At 38.5% G+C, this 19,590-nt stretch overlaps 2 protein-coding genes across 4 annotated transcripts; one reads left to right on the forward strand and one right to left on the reverse strand.

The window, feature by feature from the left end:
* Positions 1–8,594: 8,594 nt before the first annotated feature.
* Positions 8,595–9,295, reverse strand: LOC103323189 (cell wall / vacuolar inhibitor of fructosidase 1-like). The gene has a single exon (XM_008225165.2). The coding sequence runs from the start codon at positions 9,204–9,206 to the stop codon at positions 8,676–8,678; it is 531 nt and encodes a 176-aa protein (XP_008223387.2). The 5' UTR covers positions 9,207–9,295; the 3' UTR covers positions 8,595–8,675.
* An 838-nt stretch (positions 9,296–10,133) lies between these two features.
* On the forward strand, positions 10,134–19,573 carry FCA (flowering time control protein FCA). Of its 3 annotated transcripts, none has more exons than XM_008225162.2 (19): positions 10,134–10,599; positions 10,984–11,054; positions 11,188–11,266; positions 14,378–14,460; positions 14,542–14,593; positions 14,895–14,962; positions 15,250–15,316; positions 15,412–15,491; positions 15,631–15,695; positions 15,909–15,965; positions 16,073–16,235; positions 16,612–16,683; positions 16,796–17,368; positions 17,917–18,108; positions 18,184–18,387; positions 18,465–18,503; positions 18,631–18,693; positions 18,771–18,816; positions 19,196–19,573. In XM_008225162.2, the coding sequence occupies exons 7-19, from the start codon at positions 15,289–15,291 to the stop codon at positions 19,201–19,203; spliced, it is 1,590 nt and encodes a 529-aa protein (XP_008223384.2). In that variant the 5' UTR covers positions 10,134–10,599; positions 10,984–11,054; positions 11,188–11,266; positions 14,378–14,460; positions 14,542–14,593; positions 14,895–14,962; positions 15,250–15,288; the 3' UTR covers positions 19,204–19,573. The 3 variants fall into 3 exon arrangements, with proteins under 3 accessions (XP_008223384.2, XP_088903117.1, XP_088903116.1); XM_089046991.1 differs by having other exon boundaries at positions 14,901–14,962; XM_089046990.1 differs by lacking the exons at positions 18,771–18,816; positions 19,196–19,573 and having other exon boundaries at positions 10,248–10,599; positions 18,593–18,693.
* Positions 19,574–19,590: the final 17 nt, after the last annotated feature.

The raw sequence follows: 19,590 nt of genomic DNA on the forward strand, positions 1-19,590 counted from the left end.
AACAAATGTTTAAGATAAGTAAATGACAGATATCCTAAGCGACGATGCCACAGCCAAAGTTGTTGCTTGTTTTTGATACTGCCACTCTGGACTTTATTAGCGACACAACCACGAACTGCTGCAGTCGGTAACTGTAAGTAATATAAATCCCATATCCGTTTATCATGCCCAATCTTCTCGTGAGTCTTGAGATCCTAGAAAAAATAATGGGTAGAATAAAAAGTAGCAGACGCGTTAAGTGTATCAAGTAAACGTCCAACAGATAACAAATTGCAACGAATATTTGGAACCAAGAGTGCATAGGACAAAGGTAAAGAAGGAGTGAGGTGGATGGTGTCTTCACCGGTAATTGGGGAAGGTAAATCATTAGCACTAGTAATATAAGGGTCATGAGGGTTATGAAACAACTCATCAAACATATTACCATCATAAGTCATATGATCAGAAGCACCAGTATCAATTATCCAAGTATTAAAACCTATACTTGGCATGGTATCGGAAGCACACAGATTTGCAAACGGGGCCGAAGGACGGGCTTCATCTTGAGTCACAGTGCAAGCGTCTTGGGACTGTACATACGAGCTTTGTAGTCAACAAAACCAATCGGGATAACCATACTCCTTAAAACACTTCGCAGAGTAATGATTCCTATTACAATGATGACACTTAGGAGGACCGTCAAGAGAGCTAGGGGTAGAGCCAGAAGGACGAGACCCAGCAGGAGAAGAAAATTTTCTAGATGAGGAGCGACCGGTTGTGTTGTGTTGTGCGACTGATCGTTGACGTGCTAGGTCAACTTTGAGGGCCATTGAACCTCTTCCAAGTATAGGGGACTGACGGGTGTCTTCCTCCATGACCATGACATAAGCTTCGAGAGGGGGCGACAGGACTAAGAGCAAGGATAGGACTACGGACACCATCATACAGTGGATGAAGTTCTTCAAGAAAATAATAAACTTGATCGGCTTCAATTTCTTTCAAACGACGAGCCCATCATCAACACACTTAAACTCATGTGGATGCAAACAATCAATCTCCTGCCATATAGCATGGAGTTTTTCATAGAACACTTTGATAAATTCACCATTCTAACATGTAAGTATGGATTGCCGTCGAAGTTGAAACAACCAAGAACTATTATGAGTCACAGTATAGGTCTTCTGGGCTGCCTCCCATATATCAAAAGCAGTATCACCATGTTCAAACAAGGCACAAACTGGCTTAGTCATGGAATTGAGAAGCCATGACTGCACCAGGCAATTATCTTCTTCCCATTCGGCAGCGGCATCTGCAGACGGAGCAGGCTTCTTCCCATTGATCCAACTTGTCATACGACGACTAGTAATTGTAAAACGCGCGCCATGATACCAAGAGGCATAATTGGAGCCATCCAATTTGTCAAAAGTAACCGGGGTATAGTAATCATGCGAGGGACGTTCCTCCTTTGTTGTAGACGCACTAGCACTCACCACGACTTTGGAATCATCACCCATGCTAGCAGCGGAAAAAAAATACAACACGAAGCAAATACGTCAAACACAGCATAGGTACGGGCACAAGAACCCTAAAAGGAATTAGGGCACATAATAGAACACAAGTGGGGACAACACACATAGGTCACTAGAAACCTAGCTCTGATACCAAGTCAAACAATATGGGTAGAATATTTTCAGATATATTTCATTCTCCGAAAAGAGGTATTTATAATACAAAGTTACAAACCCTAGTAAGGTTATACTAGGAAATAAGAAAAGTCCTAATTATATAATATCGATACAAAAGGAAATTAATAAAATTCTAATAGAATAAGAAGGAAATATCCTAATGGGGCTAGGATATCTCGCCAACACTCACATCATCCCCAATGTTGTCGACAGTAGCCCAAATAATCTCCCTTGAATCAATCATCATGACAGCCTCAAAAGAGTCAATTTCTATAAGGAGAGGGAAAAACCAGCACATGCAACAACAAAAACTCCTCTATAAATCGCTTGCAATTTTGTAGCTAGAATGGAAACCCCGCGAGGGCTTTGCATGGCTAGGGCACCCATAAAAACTCCAGAATCATTTCAAACAACTACACTTATACTACGCAAGCTTGTTGCGTTGTCAGTAGCTCCATCAATATTGAGTTTATAGAAACCTTTAGGAGGACATCTCCAAATCTCATTCTGATTAACCCTACAAGCACGTGGTTGTTCTTGAGATTTATGAGATTCTTCATAAAGCTCAAAAGTCCTCTCAAGAAGATGGGTAGGACTATGCACACCTTGACCATGAAAATTATCATTTTAGTTTTCCACAACATCCAACAAATGTAAGCAAATTGCTCCAACTCAATAGAAGACAAAACCATTTTAGCTTTCTCAAAAAAAATCAATGAAGCTCAATGGATAAGAGATTCTGTTGGTGCTAAAAATTTGTAAAACAGAATAAGATGCAAACTGCCAAAATATGAGAACTATAAGATAATATTTGTTTGTAGGAATTTTATGTGTATTCCTCTCCTCATAGGAGGTCATATTTATAATACAACGGAGCCTTAGCCAAATTTCATATTTCTATTTATAGTAGGAAATCAGGAATTGAAATAAATTAAATATAATTATAATGGAAATTGTGAGGAAAGAAAGTCAATGGTCCACAAGTCACACCAACACAAACCTCTTTGAAAATTGAAAATGTAGAAGATTTGTTATAGGAAAAGGAAAACTCTTTTGTAAAAGTTTTAAAACGGTGAAGGATTGATACAACTTTTAAGCCCCTTTCACTTAATGCTATTGCACAAAGTCTATAATGATAAGATGTTAGTTCAGGCATAAAAGAGAGGGGTATGGAAATCCTTCATGTGTGCTTCCCTTCTCATCTTAGATGGAGTAACGGCTGCCCCTGACATCATTTTTATCGCCGACGACATTTGAGTAATTTTCATCTGCCATGGAATTAGAATTTTGGATACTCTCCTTGCTTGGAAGCCTTGAATCAGAGGATTTTCTTACCCCAAAAGTCCGGCCGCATCTTGTTAAATCTAAGCATATGGAGACATTTATATTAAATCAAGGAACAATAATTAAAAATATTCAAGTGTATAGAGCAGAAACCATGGCTTTTAAAATTTTCTTTTTTACTCTTTATTTGCCTGAGGTGAGATATGAAAGTGCATGAACATAAGCAATTAACTAAAGTAATATAAAAATGTACAGTAAACTGCAATTAAATTATATATCCTGATACACATTGATTGATATAAGCATGCTCCAGTAAGAATTGAAATATTGAGAACGATCAAAAGTGTGGAAACAAACAATAGCCCTTATTGTATTGATAAGAAAGAAATATTGATGATATAGCTTCAATGAATGGTTTAGGCAAGTCCCAACTGATTGTGTACAACATGCATGTATTTGCACTTGATTACCGTGTGCCATGGCTCATAGTAAATTTATGTGATTGGGTTCGTCAAGTCTGATGGTAATAGGCAAAATAAGTTAATATAGATAACTCAAAATGACTAATGATAAGTGTTAGTATGAAATTGTGGCATTTCCTAGAACTTAGAATAGGTTTGGAAGTGTCATTTAGCTAGAAGGTTGAAGCAAAATTGCTGTCTCTGATTTTCAAAAACTGCAAGATTGAAACAGTTCAGCAATCCCCACTTCTAGAATTGTGAGTCTAACACGTATGAGACATTTGATCTAGAGGGTAAGACATGTCATTTTTCATGCACTCATAATAAGAACGTTTTTTTGGAATCTAATATGATTTTATTTCCTTGATCTTCCTTGATTTTAATCAATTAGAATCCCTTTAGGAGTGCATTTCATTTAGGCATATTTTTCAATATCTTTTGTTTATTCCTTCTTTCCTTTTATTATTAAATTCCAATTTGTCTTTCAAATATTTTGATTGAAGATCACGTTGATATTTCCTTGGGCCTCAAGGGTAACCTTGCTTTGTATTGGAAAGTATCTTTAATTGGCAATTACTTTTTTAATTAGATCAATGTGTCTAAAGGGTTGGGATATTCTTGGAATTAATTCAAGAATATTAGGAATCTTGATAAAGTGATTGTGAATATCCTTCTTGGAGTACACATGAGTTTTATACATACTAGGAAACATATCTTTGGTTATTTGGTTAGCCTTCAATGAAATTGATTTTGTGTTGGACGTGGAATTTTCTTCCTAGAGAAGAAAAAGTTCTATAAAATACGACCTTTGTCTTCTTTGCATATAGTGCTTTAAAGATCATATTTTCAGTCCATATACTTTAAAAAGCTGAGTTTTTATTTGAGATAAATCATCAAGTGTTCCATGTTTACTTGATGATTTATCAAACATTTTTATCATTCATATTGCATTCATTTGCATGTTCGGTGACTCATACGGTTGAGGGCACCAAGACCGTTGTGACATTATTTCTCCGATAAGCTTGTATCGATTGTGACCAGTATTGCGTTCAACATAAGGAGTGTCGAAAGATCATCCTGTGACAGAAGTTGAGTTACGAAGAATTCGATAAACATTATCTAAAATGTGTCTAGGATAAGTGTGTGAGTACTTCTTGTAATTATCGTGCTATAGTATATTTGTTTTGGACTGAGAAGTCCCGTGGATTTTCTCAAGAGGTGGGGTTTTACCACATTAAATAATTCTCTATGTGTTCCTTTATTTTATGCTCTGCACGTTTCCAGGATTGATAAGTCATATCAATCTTGCTACTGAAGTTTATTTTTATTTATTGATTACAATTTTAAATTGGCCTATTCACCCCCTTTAAGCATTTTTAGTCATCCTACAGGTAATTTCAAAAATAGAGTATGTAAGCTGGTCGATACAATGGAGCTTTGTTTGCTGTTGGCAACACATACAGTATCAGTGGGTGTGGAGACTTTGCTTGTGTTCAGCTGCGAGCCCATGATCATGAATAGATAGATTGGACCATTTTTATTTGGATGGTTGAAGTCTTGGTGCCCCTATACACTTCGTGAATTACCCCCAACTTGATAAGTTAAGTACTAGCCAATTCAAAGATTTACTCAATGCTGAGTTTCCCTACACCAAACGATCGCATCTCTACTAATAAAATAAAATAAATAATTGACACCAACATTTAGGAACTTGAAAATCATGAAGGATTTTTAGAAGGAAATTGTCTCATCAATAATTGATACTAAAGATTTATATTAGTTATTTTATGCTATGTAGATAATCAAGTGAAAGCGAAACACCCCTCTTGGAAGGATTTAGTCTGGACCCCCAACCTAATTCAATCAGTTTGTTATAGAATATATGCAATTGCAATAAAAATTTGGATAACGTCCGCATACAACTTGAAAATTGTGAAAACGTATTTCACTAAAACTCCAACACCTTGAAGGATTGTGGTGGTCCTCTTTCTTAGTTTATAATATGAAACGAAGAAGTGCAATGTTAAATTGCCACAATCTCATGCAAATTAGTGAAACCATAAAAGGTAGAGTATAGAAATTCTTATCTTTTTGGGGTCTTCATGCCCCCATTGTAGTTCGGATCGATGGATTGGTGTGCCCATTGGAGCATAAGTGAGCATTTGATTATATAGTGTCCATTGCTTCTTAATATGACTTTTTGTACGGTTCCCACGGACGGTGCCAAGTGTTGGTGCAGAAAATTTTGAGTCCTCTAAAAAGTAATATGATTTTCATGTTGAGAAGCCGGATGTGGGGGTCTTTTTGTTCCAGCAGCCTGACAAATGAGGCTTGGGCTGCCGTAAGAAGAAAACGAACAGAAATTCCCCAAGTATCTGAGTTCAGAAACCAAGCTCTTAAAAGAGTTTTTGAAAGGTTTGATGAAACCTTAGAAAAACACCATTAGGTTCTTTTCACCAATAGCCAAATAAACATGATAGATTGATTAATGGCTTAACATGAGGAGCTTGTGGCATGGGAGCTAAGCTTTCACAAGTTTAGTAATTTGAGAGAGAGAGAGAGAGAGAGAGAGAGAAGCTCGAATTTCTTACAGAGAACGAAGGTTTGGAGTAGGGCAGATGAAAATTATGAGGATTTCTTCCTAACGGGAAGATGAAACAACTAAAGGCGAAAATTGGGTGGCTTGAGTAAAATTCCCAGTTTGCTTGACAAAGCTTGGTCAGGCTTTGGATGATGATTTTGCTGGGTAGAAGAAGCTCCCTTTTATAGGCACAAAGAATCCCTAATTTCATCTAACCTTCTTCTCCCTTTTCGTTGCTCCTTCCCACTTGATCCTATTTGATGCAATTTTCCTATCCAAGACGCATGGGTAAGAAGCCCTTTGTGGTTCCAAGGTTTTGACACAGCTGGTCTTCTCCAAGGGTGAAGCGCCACCTACTTTCCCTCTGGTTTTTCAAGATAGAGCTTGCAGTGGAAAAGAAGATGGATAGAGGCTTTTGTCCGATGGGTATTCTTCCTACACTCATGGGTTTCCGTTGGTCTCTGTCATGGCTTCCTATTTGACCATCTTTGAGTCCTAACAAGGGTGGAGCACGGTGACAGCTTTTCTACAAGTTGATGGGCTGGGCTCGTGTGCAATATCGGGCTGTCAACACCTTATTTCCAGCGCTTAATGGGTTTTCGTCAAGCTGCTGGGAATAGCTTATTTAATTTTGGACATTTTATTGATGTTGGCTTTGTCTAAGTGCTATGGCAGACTATTAGATATCCTCCTAAGGCATTGGATCATTTTCTCCCCTCTCTCATGCTAACTCATGTGTTTGGGCTCAAGAAATTGGCTTGAGTTTTGGGGCTCCCAAGCAGCCCAAAACTTCCATTTCTTGGCTCATCAATGGGCCTCATGAAAGCTCGTTACCATCCATACCACAACCCACTCAAGCAAGCCCCGGGCATTTGCGTGGCTTGGGCCCACTTAAGCTTGTAGTGTGACTATGTGTGAAATAATGATTTCCTACTTGGCATGGCATGTCAATTGGTGTGCTTGAATTTTATAATCTTTGAAAAGAGACATAATGCTTGACAAAATAATTAGCATGAGCTTGTAGAGCCAATGCCTTTTATAGGCTCATTTTAATTCTTAGCGTGATAAATTGCATATTTATTTGGCATGGCAAGCGGTTGTGGCTCGTGAAAGCGTGCATGACAAATTCCGCATGCTCCGAATAGGGTATTTTCTTAATAAGGTGTCACATTGGGCCAAGAATTTATTTGGCCAATCCTGGAATTTTTGGGCCTCAACACCGAACATCATTTCAATTGCCATCAGTGAAGGAAGGGGGTACTTGCAAGAAAACATCAAGTTGATAAGAGTGTAATCGTAGGAGAGTTTAGAATAGTAGTAAACCTGATTTTCACCCTTTGGACTGTTGGGTTAATTGGCCTATTATAGGCTGTGGAGTCTTGGGCTCTAACTCCCACATTCCTCATTTTTCTCCATAATTCAGGATAACGGATGTCATGTTGTTTGAATGTCTCCACTCTCCCAAATTTAGGATGCGTGGGTAGTGGGTTATTACTTGGGTAGTACATTTTTGCTCCCACAGATTCATTGGACTTGCCGCAACAAAATCAAATACCTTTTGGGATTACTTTCTTGCTTACCAAATTGACACAAGTGGGAAGGATATCATGAGAGGCACGTCACAATAAATGCTTAATTTTATTTGGAATATGGAGGCACCAAATCAATTTCCAATACAATGCCATTTGAGCACCACTGGAACCACCAACACCACTATTAAGATCACTAATTTTCTTCTGCACAACAACTTGATAACCGAATTGAACAAAATATTTTCCATTTTTAGTAAAGAACCAAATCTGCTGATCTGTACGTGGATTGCAACTCAAAGGGATGCTTTGAATTAACTCCACCTCCTTTGGAAAAAAACATGACTGTAAAAGACTAACATTCCAAGCAGGATGAGAGGAAATAAATTCACAAACCTTAGAACCCGCTGTCAGAGAAGAGGTGAATATAGTTCAAAAGTAGACGGTATAGGTATCCATTTATCCTTGTAAACATCAATCATCTCACCATCATCCACACACCAATAAAGGTTTGCATCTAATAAATCTCTTCCCCACAAAATAGAACTCCAAACAAAATAAGGAATTGAACCAAGAGTAGCATGCATGAAATCTGAGTTAGGGAAGTAACGCGCTTTAAGCATGCGAAAAACAATCAAATTCTGAGTTTGGAGCAGCCGCCAAGCCTGTTTACATACATAGCTTGATTGAAGCATTCAAAATTCTTGAAACCAAGGCCACCATCCACCTTGTGCCTACGGATGCTTTGCCATTTTTTTCCAATAGATCCCTCTTTTATTTCCTTTACTCCACCAACATTTTGCAACCAAAGAATTAAGATCTTTCCAAAGACACCGACAGGAAAACGAAAATCTGTGTTAGCTTTCAAAATACAGAGGTGTGGGTTAGGGCGATTTTCATCGTCTATACAAATGCCAAAACACTTGATTGGAACAAGAATTAGTGGCACGAAATTTTGTTAGCATTCTTCGCGACGTTGTTAATGACCTTTATTAGTTTCAATATTTTCTTTCATAATATCTATTTAGACCTTCTGCCTTCAATATTTTCTGGAAATGTAAAATTGGATGGTAAATAAACAAAATTATAATAAAACGATTTATTAATTTATCAAGGTAACATGATTCAAAACACCATAACAATCTGAACAAATACATCAAAGCAATGTCCTGGCAATTGCTGCAGCCACAGCCGCAATATCATGCACAGCCTTGTTGTTATCCGTCAGAGGAGACTTGCCAGAGAAACCATCTTCACACGTCTCGGCTTCACCGGCAGCGTCGTTCATGCCTTGCTCTGCAAACTTGGGGTTGCCTAAGCTAAAACCCTGTTGCGCTTCAGGCACCAAAGCTTCTACAACGGTGTCGTAAAACCGAGCGCAAGATTTCAAGGCCTGGTTTCCAGGTCTCTGCTTAAGCAGAGTATTGATTTTGTTCAGAGTATCGGTCGACTTGGCCTTTACTATATCCACCAGTATGACGCCTAAGCCCGATACGTCTGCGGTGGAGCTCCGAGGGTCCGACTTAAGAGAAGAGACGCAGAGAGCATAGTTCAGTGTCTGTTTGCAGGTTTGGTCGATGAGATTGGCGTCTGTTGGGAAGACAACTCTGCTGCAGAGGGCTACTGGAAGAAGAAAGACAAGTAGGGTACAACAAACAAGTTGAAGGAGAGATGTTGAGCTGTTCATCTTTTGAGAAATGAGAAGTTCAGGTTGCAAACTCCATTTTTATAGAGATTTTGGATATGATTATCTCTAAACTCCTGGTGTGGAAACAATTAATGGTAAATGGATATGTATTGGTAACGTAAGTTTCTTTGTATGCTCTAATTACCAAACCAAATAAAAGTCTGTATTGTACATATTAGAGAGGGTCCAATCCAATCTCATCCAAGAATAACAATTTAATTTCCCATATTTTTATAGCAAAAGCAACTGAATGTCAAAAGGCCAGCCAGATTTTCTTAAAGGAGAATTAAAACCCGATTGATAAGTCAAATCGTTTAAATAATTAGGTAATTATTTAATTCATCGACGCATTAAATTCAAAACTAATCGGTAATAAATAGAAATGCCCAAAATATTCCAAGCACGTATCCTAGGCTCCTATTTAGTAAACATAGTCTTTTTGAGGAGATAGCATACATTTTATAACTTCACAAATCAGTACACATATCTATACCAAATTGGTTGACGCAAACATAAATACCATACAAATATGCAAACTATAAAGATTTTGGGTTTAGTGGCAATCTCCAAAGATGATGGTTGTATATATCTGATGTTGGTGTGATTGGTGCAGTGGGATTTGTCAGGGATTACTTGGGGGCGTGCATAGTGAGAGATTTTGTGTTTTTTAGCTTTTGACTTCTTTTAGTATTTTTGAATGCAAGAAAAAGAGAGGTAAAATATTACTGAGGGTAAAATTGGAAATTAATTTTACAAGTATAGGCCAAGGCGAGCCCACCGTTAGAGGCCCAATCACACCCCGTTGGCCCGTTAGTTTGGATCCCATTAGAGGCAAAGTCGGATCTATTGCGAACGTTCGTCCCGACCCGGCCAGACTCGGACCTCCCTCCCAATCATTTATTATGTTTTTTCTGACTCGGAAGCCTCGACGCAGCAACAGCAATTGCTTTCTCTGCTTCTCAGTTTTACTCGTGCTCACAACTCACGACGAAGACTTCACTTGTCTTCAACCTCCAGCTCCAAAATTCAAGCCCCAGTCTTGCCTCTAGGGTTAGGGTTAGGGTATTCAAGCTTCGCAAAGCTGGATAGGTGCAGAGTAGACCGCTATGGCGACAACGACGACGACGACGACCACGAGGACTCCAACCCCTACCGTCGTCCTTCTCGCTTCTCCGATGCACCCATGAACTATCAAACACACCACCCTCGCCGTAGCCCTCCCAGCTATCGCGGTGGTCCCCTCCCCACCGTGCCTTCGACAGCCCGCCACGTCACTCTCCCAGCGGGTTCCGGCCATTGGGGGGTGCCGGTGGTGGAGGGTTTGGCCCCAACCACCAGGACCCGCCTCCTCTCTCGGGTCAGAAACGAGGCTTTTCTCGTGGAGGCTCTCCAGGTGCGTTGTTGTTTATTTGTTTGATATTTATTGTTAAAATTGCTTCTTCTTCTTTTTTTTTCCTTTTTTTTAATGTTATTTTTTATGGTCTGAATTAAAATTGCATGTTGCCTTTACGAGTCTCTAAACACTTTAGAAGTAGGTGAAAATGAAAATTATATTTTACAGCGTTGGTGAAATTGGGTTGCATTAATATTCTGTTGTGCTTCAGCCAAGTTAATTACGTAATTTCAAGGTGCTTAATTCATGGACGGATTAATGTCAATAGCAATTAATGTTTGATTTTGCCATAAATATTGCTGCAAGTATGTTTTTTTTTGGGCTTATGGGTTGTAACCGCCGTATTTACTTTCTGCATTACTCATGAGTTTGAATACCTTTCAGATCGTTTTGGTAGAGGAAGTTTTGCTAAACTTTTTGTTGGATCAGTTCCCAGGACAACAACTGAGGAAGATGTAAGTCATTCTAATTTTTACAGTGTACAAATGCCTGATATAAGTTGTTGTTGGACTTTTTTTTATTAAGAAATGGTGCTACATCAACTTGAAACATTTACTTCACGGTGTTTATGTATGTTACTTATGTCAGATTCGCCCTTTGTTTGAAGAACATGGAGAAGTGATAGAGGTTGCTCTAATAAAAGATAGGAAAACAGGACAGCAGCAAGGTATGTGTGTGTGCTTATTTCTATGATATATTTGTGATCTGTAATATCTTATTTCAGGTACTCTGAGAGGCAGATGGGAGCAAGAGAAAGCTCATCTTTCATCTCAGTTTGTTTTTGCAACAAGTTTCACACTTGTTGGTTTTGCTTGCAACCTTTTTTTCATGTCCGTCCTCTCAAAGAAGAAGAAGGCAAGACATGTAAACCAACTAAAAACCAGTTTCCGAATAGCAGTTGGAATCTTGGAAGACACTTAGGTCCTGCCCTTCTGATAGCGGCTGCAGCAGTGGGGCCTCTGTTGCCATAACTTTAGATTGTTTATGTTAGGATATTAAGAAGTGCTACTGTTGTACAGAAAAATGACTCAAAAAATACATGGATTATTGCTTTTCAATAGTATTAATCACAATGTAATTTGGAGGATCTCTTTGGTCTGTTCTAATCTTGGTGACCGCGGGAGTGGTTTGTTTGAATGACTTGGAATGCCACGTGTCACTTTATGAGATTGACTGAATGTGATAGATGTGAAGTTGGATGGTTAGTGAGAGATGGATGATTTTTGGGTGTGATGGTTTGCATGAGTTTGTTGGTTTTATGTCTTTCACTATCTGAGTTTCGGATATTATTGCGATGTGCTCGTGGATGGATATTTCTGTATGGTGATTGGCCCCCTCTTTGTTTACATGTTTAAGTAAGTTGGTAAGTCTGTTTTTGCTTGACTACGCTGCGGAACTAGCTCACTTTTTTCTGCTACATGGTCTCGGATGGTTGTATTCAGGGCTAATGCTTCCTTTCTTTTAGAGCATAGACTCCGACTCGATTTAGATGTGTTATGTTGAAAATTTGACCCATTTGCCTCTATGTGATGCTGATGTGCGATCGTAAGGAAAATGTGGTTGTGTGTTGTAACTGGTCCTCTTAATTGAGTGGTTGTGATATGTGAACTTACTAGGGAAAGTATTTTGATTGTCCTTATGGATGTTTATATTAATTTATCTTTGTTCGTAGTGCTTTCTTTTTCTTTGTAGAACTAAATGGAGACTTGAGGTATCTCAGTGTGAAGTTCAACAGAGTTGCTTAGGTTATGGAATTCCTTCTCAAGTAAGGGGGTTTACTACTCCTGAGCTGATCTCGTGCCCGACGATCCCATACGATAGGGGTCACTGACCGAGTATTTCGTATGTTTGAATCTTCACCAGTCAGAACCTCTATAATTTCCTCATAGAGGCTTCTCTGTTATGTTGAAGTTTTACCCCTCTCATATATTCACAAGTGTCAAAAAAACTACCTTGTGAAGATTTGGGCCCTGGAATATTGTGCCAAATCTTCTACACTTTCCGATGCTATGATTATTATAAGTCGAAAGTTTTTGTTCTCTGTTTATGTTATTTAAAGTGTGGGTGAATGCATGAATATTTTGAATTTGCAAATTTCCAGCTATGTGAATGGGCATCAATCAGCCTTATCTTTTTATTTTTTTTATTTATGTGGTACTTCATGTCAAGATTTGCACTGGATACGTCAACTTATTGACAATGTGAAAATTTATCATGTATTTGGTGAATTTAGTCATGGTGCGTAGGCTGGCTGGTTTAAGGTGTAGATGAACTCTTTTTCTGTGGGATTGGTGGTATGATTGAACAAAGCTTTTCTTCATGGCAAATAATGAGTTTTTTTTTCTTACAATTATAGTTTTGCTTGACTGATCTTATCACCTTTTACTATTGCAAGGCTTATCTCCTTGTTGGCTTGTCTGAGAGATTTGACTGGTTACCTGACCTGGGAGGTTGGACTTAATCCAGCATCATAGAAACAGGGCAATACTCAACTAGCTGTTGTGCAAGTTTATTTGATGTAACATTTAATTTCCATAGTTCGGCTTCTGAAGATTATATGTGTAGCCTCTAAGTTCCGCATATGCTGCTTCATAATTGTAGGTATCATCACGAACCATCATGGTATGGACACATGTGTATGTTGAGACCTGTGATTGATTGTTCTAAACTATTCATAAGGAGAGTTCATGTCTTATTCTTTCTCCATGTGGTTTGTTGACGTGTTTCTGACCATGTCTGTTAGTTCATTGTAGTATTGTACACTAAGCAGCAGGGGCCTTTACAATGGTAAATGTTTCTGGTAGACTAAGCAGGGGCCAAGACATGGGCAGATAGTTTTCAGTAGACTAAGCAGGGGCCTTTACAGACTCTGCTTATAATGACTCAATAGAATGTTGAATAAGCATTGAAATTCACTTCTGAATTCAACTTTTTGCTGATTCGTTGAAATTTATTTAGATTTGACATGGTGGGTCTGATGAAAGTGCTTACTAGTGAGTGGTAGCCAAGCTAGTATGAGCTGGCATGTGTGGTTGGCTGTTTTTCAGGATATTTCTTTCTAGGGATGTTATGTAAAGTGATATGCATGGGATATATATTTATCTATCTCTGTGATCCACAAAACTGTTGAGAAATGGTGTATTTCAATGGAATATAGATATTGGTTTGATGTGTGTATGTTTGTGATTTTATTCCAATTAGAGGCAATGATCCTGAAATCAAGGTTGAATTTTTGCCTTCTGTTTTGATGTTATGGTTTCTTTTGGCTCCTCAAGCTTCCTGCTGTTATGAGCCAAATTTGGTATATGAGAAGCGTATGGAAAAATGTATGAAGCCTTGTGTTGTAGTTTTTCCATCTAGCTAATGCTCTCTCAGTTCAATCAATATGCCCTTGTGAATGAGCCAGCGACATTATTAAGATGGAAATCTTGTTTGCAGCCAAAGAATTGGTATTTTCTGTTATTTAGAAAGAAAGGTGATTCCTTACAAGTTTTGGGTTGTTGCTATATGTGTGGCTTAAGGTTATGGGTATTCAGAAGATTCTTCTATCAGATGCTCTCCCTTCTTGTGTTGTGCTCACACTAAGGAATACATAGAGTGTGATTTATTGTTTTACTTTTTAGTTGCTTCTTTGGAAGTTGTTTGTTTTAATAGCTTATTACCTTGCCAATATAAGGTTTGACGTTTTTAATGTTAATTTTTTAGTGGGAATTTATTGTGGATGTGAACTAGCTGCCTATCTGTGGAATTTTTATAAGGGTGTAAGTTGCATATGCAGGCTGTTGTTTTATAAAATATGCAACCTCAGAAGAAGCTGATAGGGCCATTAGAGCTCTGCATAATCAACATACCCTTCCTGGGGTGAGTTTTTATTTTTTACTGTTTCATTTTCAGTTCTGTTCTTAACTAACCTATAGTTGTTTCACACACTTTGTTTTCCAGGGATTAGGTCCTATCCAAGTCAGATATGCTGATGGGGAACGAGAACGCCTTGGTAATTATCATCTTGGCATGAATGTTAGATTGTTCCATTTTATTCGCAAGTTTTATTCATGAAATATCTGTAACCTTTTTAGGCACTTATTTTTCCAAAAGATTTGATACACTATCTCAAATAGTGGTGTCATTTCTGAAAGAACGTGATACATGAAAATGACCTCTTTCAACAGACAATACTCATGTGCTTGATTTATTTTTTTGCTCTCATAAAACCGTACTTCCATATAAGTGATCCTCAACTAATTATGTTCTTAACTTCCATTGTGTCATTTTTGATGTCATCGCTTTAATGATAGGTGCAGTTGAGTACAAATTGTTTGTGGGATCACTGAACAAACAAGCTACGGAAAAGGAAGTTGAGGAAGTATGTTGTCCACTAATTATCTGTCATCTTCTAGGATTAGTATTTTCCGCCATTCTTTTCTCATCTTGACACAAAATGAAGCTTTTCTCTTTACTTTATAATGAAAACTCATTTACCCTTGGCATAAAGATATGTACTTTTTCTAATCCAGCAGGGAATAATATGCTCTCAGCTTAATGCATATTACTTTTAACTTCTATTTATTTTGGTGTAGCGTAGTGGTACTTATGGAAGTTGTAAATGCTATCAGAAAAAGGAAAAAACCAATAGCTGATTTCTCTTTGCAGATTTTTTCACCATATGGTCGAGTTGAAGATGTTTACCTCATGCGTGATGAATTGAAGCAGAGTCGCGGTTTGTTTTCTAGTCCTATTTAATTTTTTAAACACAAAGAAAGTCCTCTATATGAGATATATACATCTTTGAATAAACAACAATTCATCTTTTAGGATGTGGATTTGTAAAGTACTCCCAAAGAGATATGGCGTTGGCAGCTATAAATGGTCTTAATGGGCGCTATACAATGAGAGTGAGTTTTTTATATTTTAAATCTATTTATTTCTATTGTTGGAAAATAACTTTAATATAATATTATGTTACAGTTTTTTTGTGTTATCATAGGCTATTTAATTATATGAGACACATATGTTTCTTTTCCTGCACCTCAGGGATGTGATCAACCACTCACTGTCCGGTTTGCTGATCCTAAAAGGCCTAGGTCTACAGATTCAAGGTTTACTTCTCTTCGTGGCTTCTTTTCTTAACCGTTGCCTGAAGGCTTCTATTATTTTCGTTGGTGACTGGTTAAATCTTCTTGAAGTGTAAACTTTGATGTTATTGTTTGTTGGAGTGGTTTAATTGATTCATTCCTTCCCCCTCACCCCCCTTTCCCCCTCCACCCAAAAAAAAAAAAATCCTAAATGTTTCTGGCATCTTTCTTGTTCAGGGTTCCGGCATTTGGAGGTCCAGGTTTTGGTCCTCGATTTCAAGCCCCTGGGGCGAGGTAATCCCCAACAATTATCCGAATATTTTGGTAAAGCTATTGCGTTTTTTCCTCATTTTATTCGCTGTAGTTATTTACATACTTTGTTCTTAACTTACTCCAAACAGACCAGTCCCTAGCTTTGGTGATCCTATGAACGACCAAATTCCAACTCATGCTTGGCATCCAATGAGTCCACCAAACTTGGGACCATCCCCCAATGCTGGGATTCGTGGCTTTGGGGGCCATTTTCTTCCTAGGGCTGGAGACATGGCGTTGCCCTCGAATTCGGTAAGAATAATTCAATGATTTTCCTGCAACAATTTGCCATGAGAAACCATTATCTATTGGTACATGTTTCTTCTTTGTTCTCTTAGACTTCCATCAAAGGCGTATAGTATTTGACTTATCTGTAATGATTGGGATGCAAATTAAGTGCTTTGTTGGCATTGAAATGGGGTCTTGATTGAATAGTATTACAATGATCTGGTCATGTCATCTTCAGCTGAAGCTATGAAAGGATGGCTGCTGAGGCATTGAATTTTTCTTTTTTATTTAATTTATAATTTTCATGTTGTATATGATGGTAGTTTCTTTTATGATTTTAGTTATAAATTTGTGGTTTTATGCTTTTAAAAGTCTTATTACTTGCTCCCTAAATATTTAGGGTGGCCATGGTGGCTCTGCAGAGGGTCCTCTTCCTGGGATGCCAGTTTCGTCTTCTTTAACATCACAACAGGTATAAGGTGATCAAATTTTCTTTTAATTTACATCGGATTCAAAAATAAAAATAATGATCTTATAGTTTTCGGGTATTTCATCGTGAAAATGACACATTGAATCTTTTTCAGAGTTTTAACCAGTCTATGCCACATGTCGGCCAGAAAATATCTCCAGTACAGAAGCCTATTCAGTCACCTCAGCATTTGCCACCTTCCCTTCAACAGCACCCTCAAACTCCAGCATCATACTCTCACACACAAACAGTAAGGCAGCTTGGCCAGGCACAACTTTCTCATTCTTCTGGTCAAACACCATTTAGTCAAGCATTACCATCACAACAGTTTATTGGCTTGGGTGGACAGTTGTCTGTCCCTCAGCCTGAGGTCCCAAAGAATGCATCTTCTGCTACAACACTACCAGCTCCTTTGAATATTAACTTACAACGCCACTCTGTGTCCTCCACAACAAATCAGCAGCAGATTTCTTCTGCTCCTCCTGTCCAGCAACCGCTGCTTCAGCCTCTTCAGCAGTCACCGTCTCAGTTAGCTCAGATGCTATCACAACAGACACAAACTCTGCAGGCAAGCTTTCAATCATCTCGGCAGGCATTCTCCCAGCTCCAACAACAGTTGCAGCTAATGCAACCATCAAATCAGGGTTTGGCACTGCATCAGATTTCCCAGGCTACTAAACAGCAACAGGTATTCAAACATTAGATGCTACTATATTGTGATCTTGTAGGAATATATGGTAATAGGATGTGTTAGATGTGATACCATGATGATGTAATCTTTAGCTATTCTTTCATGGTCTTGCCTTAGTTGCTTAAACAAATCAAGTGCATGAGCTGTGGCTCTAGAACTGCAGAAGCAATGTTATATAGATTGAGAAAAATGTGACCAGTTCGTGAGAAGTAGATGTGGAAGTTGAACTTAATGTACATTCACATTAGTGAGCTTTGGCTTGGGATGTATATGGTATCTGTAACTGGGGCTCATAAGTGGTGGATCTTAGCTCCTCCATGCATATGTCCGATTGATGGATGTTGGTTGCCTGTCAAATGGATAAAACATTTTGACCTGGCTGTTGTTGATATTAAGCTTCCTTTCTTGTGTGTCAAATTTAGAAGCTTTCGCCCTATAAAATCTTTGCATTTGTAGAAGGCTAATTGTCTGTGATGTTCTTTTACTTTTAATTGTTTTTATCAACTCTTAAACTCATAAGCTGAATTTTATTTTTGCTCCTGCAGTCCCAGTGGACGGGTGTTGTACCACAGACAGTGGCCAGCACTGCTGCTGCCACACCAGCTGCAGATGTGCCTTCAGCCACATCTGTTGCTCCTGTAACCCAAACTACGACTCCTGCAAAATGTATTTGGACAGAGCACACCTCCCCGGATGGATACAAGTACTATTATAATAATGCTACTGGTGAAAGCAGGGTAAGGATTTTTTTCATTTCCTCTGGCTGGTTTCTTGACTTCAATGTGGCTAATGCTGCTTATATGAACTTGTAGTGGGAGAAACCTGCCGAGTTTATATTGTTTGAGCAACAGCAACAGCAACAAAAGGCATCAGTTCAGCAGGCTCATACCCCATCACTCCCTCAAAATATCTCTGCGCAGCAAGTTTCTCATAATCAACAGCTGCATCTTCAATCTCAGCTTCAACCACATCTTCGAACTAACCTGCATTTACAACAGCCATCTTTCTCTTCATCGGTAAGTGTTTTCTCATGGTTTCCGACTTATGAAAGACTTAGTTCTATCGTTAATAACTCATTAATTTGGAATTCCAGTACCAGGCTTCTGGAATTATAGGTCACCAAAATGTTCAGGTAAATTTCACTTACTGTTACCAGGATATTCACATTTGACAAGAAAATTGCAATTATATAATGATTCTCGCTAAACAATCCATATACAGGTTTTGTAATTAGTTGTTTTCATCATTTGGGTCTCCAGGAATTTGGTTATTCACAATTACCCACAACTAGTTCAGTTGGTGATCCTACACGCTTCCAACAGGTATTGAGTTTTTAAATTTATTGCTCAGTTTTTTTTGTGTATCACAAATTAATTTTAGTTCTCTGTTTCTTTCCCAGGGACTTCAAGCTGCTCAGGAGTGGATGTGGAAGAATAAGCGAACAGGTTCTGATCAATTCTTCTGGTTGAGATTATGATGTCCGTTTTTGGTTTACTAGCCGACCTAGCAAGATAAAGGGGTTTGTAAGGGTTAAAATGGAGGTTTCTAGAAAGGGGTTTCTTGGGGGCCTGGGGCTTTTATTGTGCCCTTAAAAATTCATCTGTGTTGTATGTCATAAGACCTGCTTTTATTGGGCCACGTTAGAGCGGTTGATGTTTGATTTTGAAACATGGACCTTTAAGATGCTTCATGGTCTTCTGTGCCCTGCTTGATTGTGCTTTGCATAAAGCAAACTGAAACACTAGACTCGTGAGCATTGTCTATCTTTTATTACTGTTTATCCCTTTCTAAATCAGTGAACATTTTTTTCTGTTCAATCTCCAGGGGCATGAAGTGGTTGAGCAGAGCCTAAGGTGGCACACTGGCAAAAGTATTTATTCTCGGAGGAAGCTGAGCGCGGCGACGATGGCAGCCAGCGTCCTTATTAGAGCTTGAAGATGCTCAGTGGGATGTGTAATGGGAACGTTTTCTTCAGCCCCGTAGTATCTTTTTTGTGAGATTTTACTGGCAACAGTTACTGGCTCACTGAATTGAGCACGTGTACCATTAGTACTGGGCAACCGAATGAGATGTAGCATATATTTGTATAACATAAAATACAATAATGAGTAGATATTTAGCTTAGCCTATATTGAAACGAAAAGGTGGCCATGGTGTCACGTCATTTGAGTTATAATTGATGGGCTCCATGCCTTTTTATGATGGTGGGGAAGACGCTA

Source organism: Prunus mume, linkage group LG2 (assembly GCF_029339155.1).
Source record: "Prunus mume cultivar Tortuosa linkage group LG2, ASM2933915v1, whole genome shotgun sequence".
NCBI classification, from domain to species: Eukaryota; Viridiplantae; Streptophyta; class Magnoliopsida; order Rosales; family Rosaceae; genus Prunus; species Prunus mume.

Excerpts from the sequence above, each read along its gene's own strand:
- LOC103323189 (XM_008225165.2), bottom strand. The coding sequence starts at position 9,206 with ATGAACAGCTCAACATCTCTCCTTCAACTTGTTTGTTGTACCCTACTT.
- FCA (XM_008225162.2), top strand. The coding sequence starts at position 15,289 with ATGCGTGATGAATTGAAGCAGAGTCGCG. Across the intron at positions 15,492-15,630 it reads ATGGGCGCTATACAATGAGA|GGATGTGATCAACCACTCAC; the intron begins GTGAGTTTTTTA and ends CCTGCACCTCAG. Across the intron at positions 18,388-18,464 it reads AGCCATCTTTCTCTTCATCG|TACCAGGCTTCTGGAATTAT; the intron begins GTAAGTGTTTTC and ends TTGGAATTCCAG.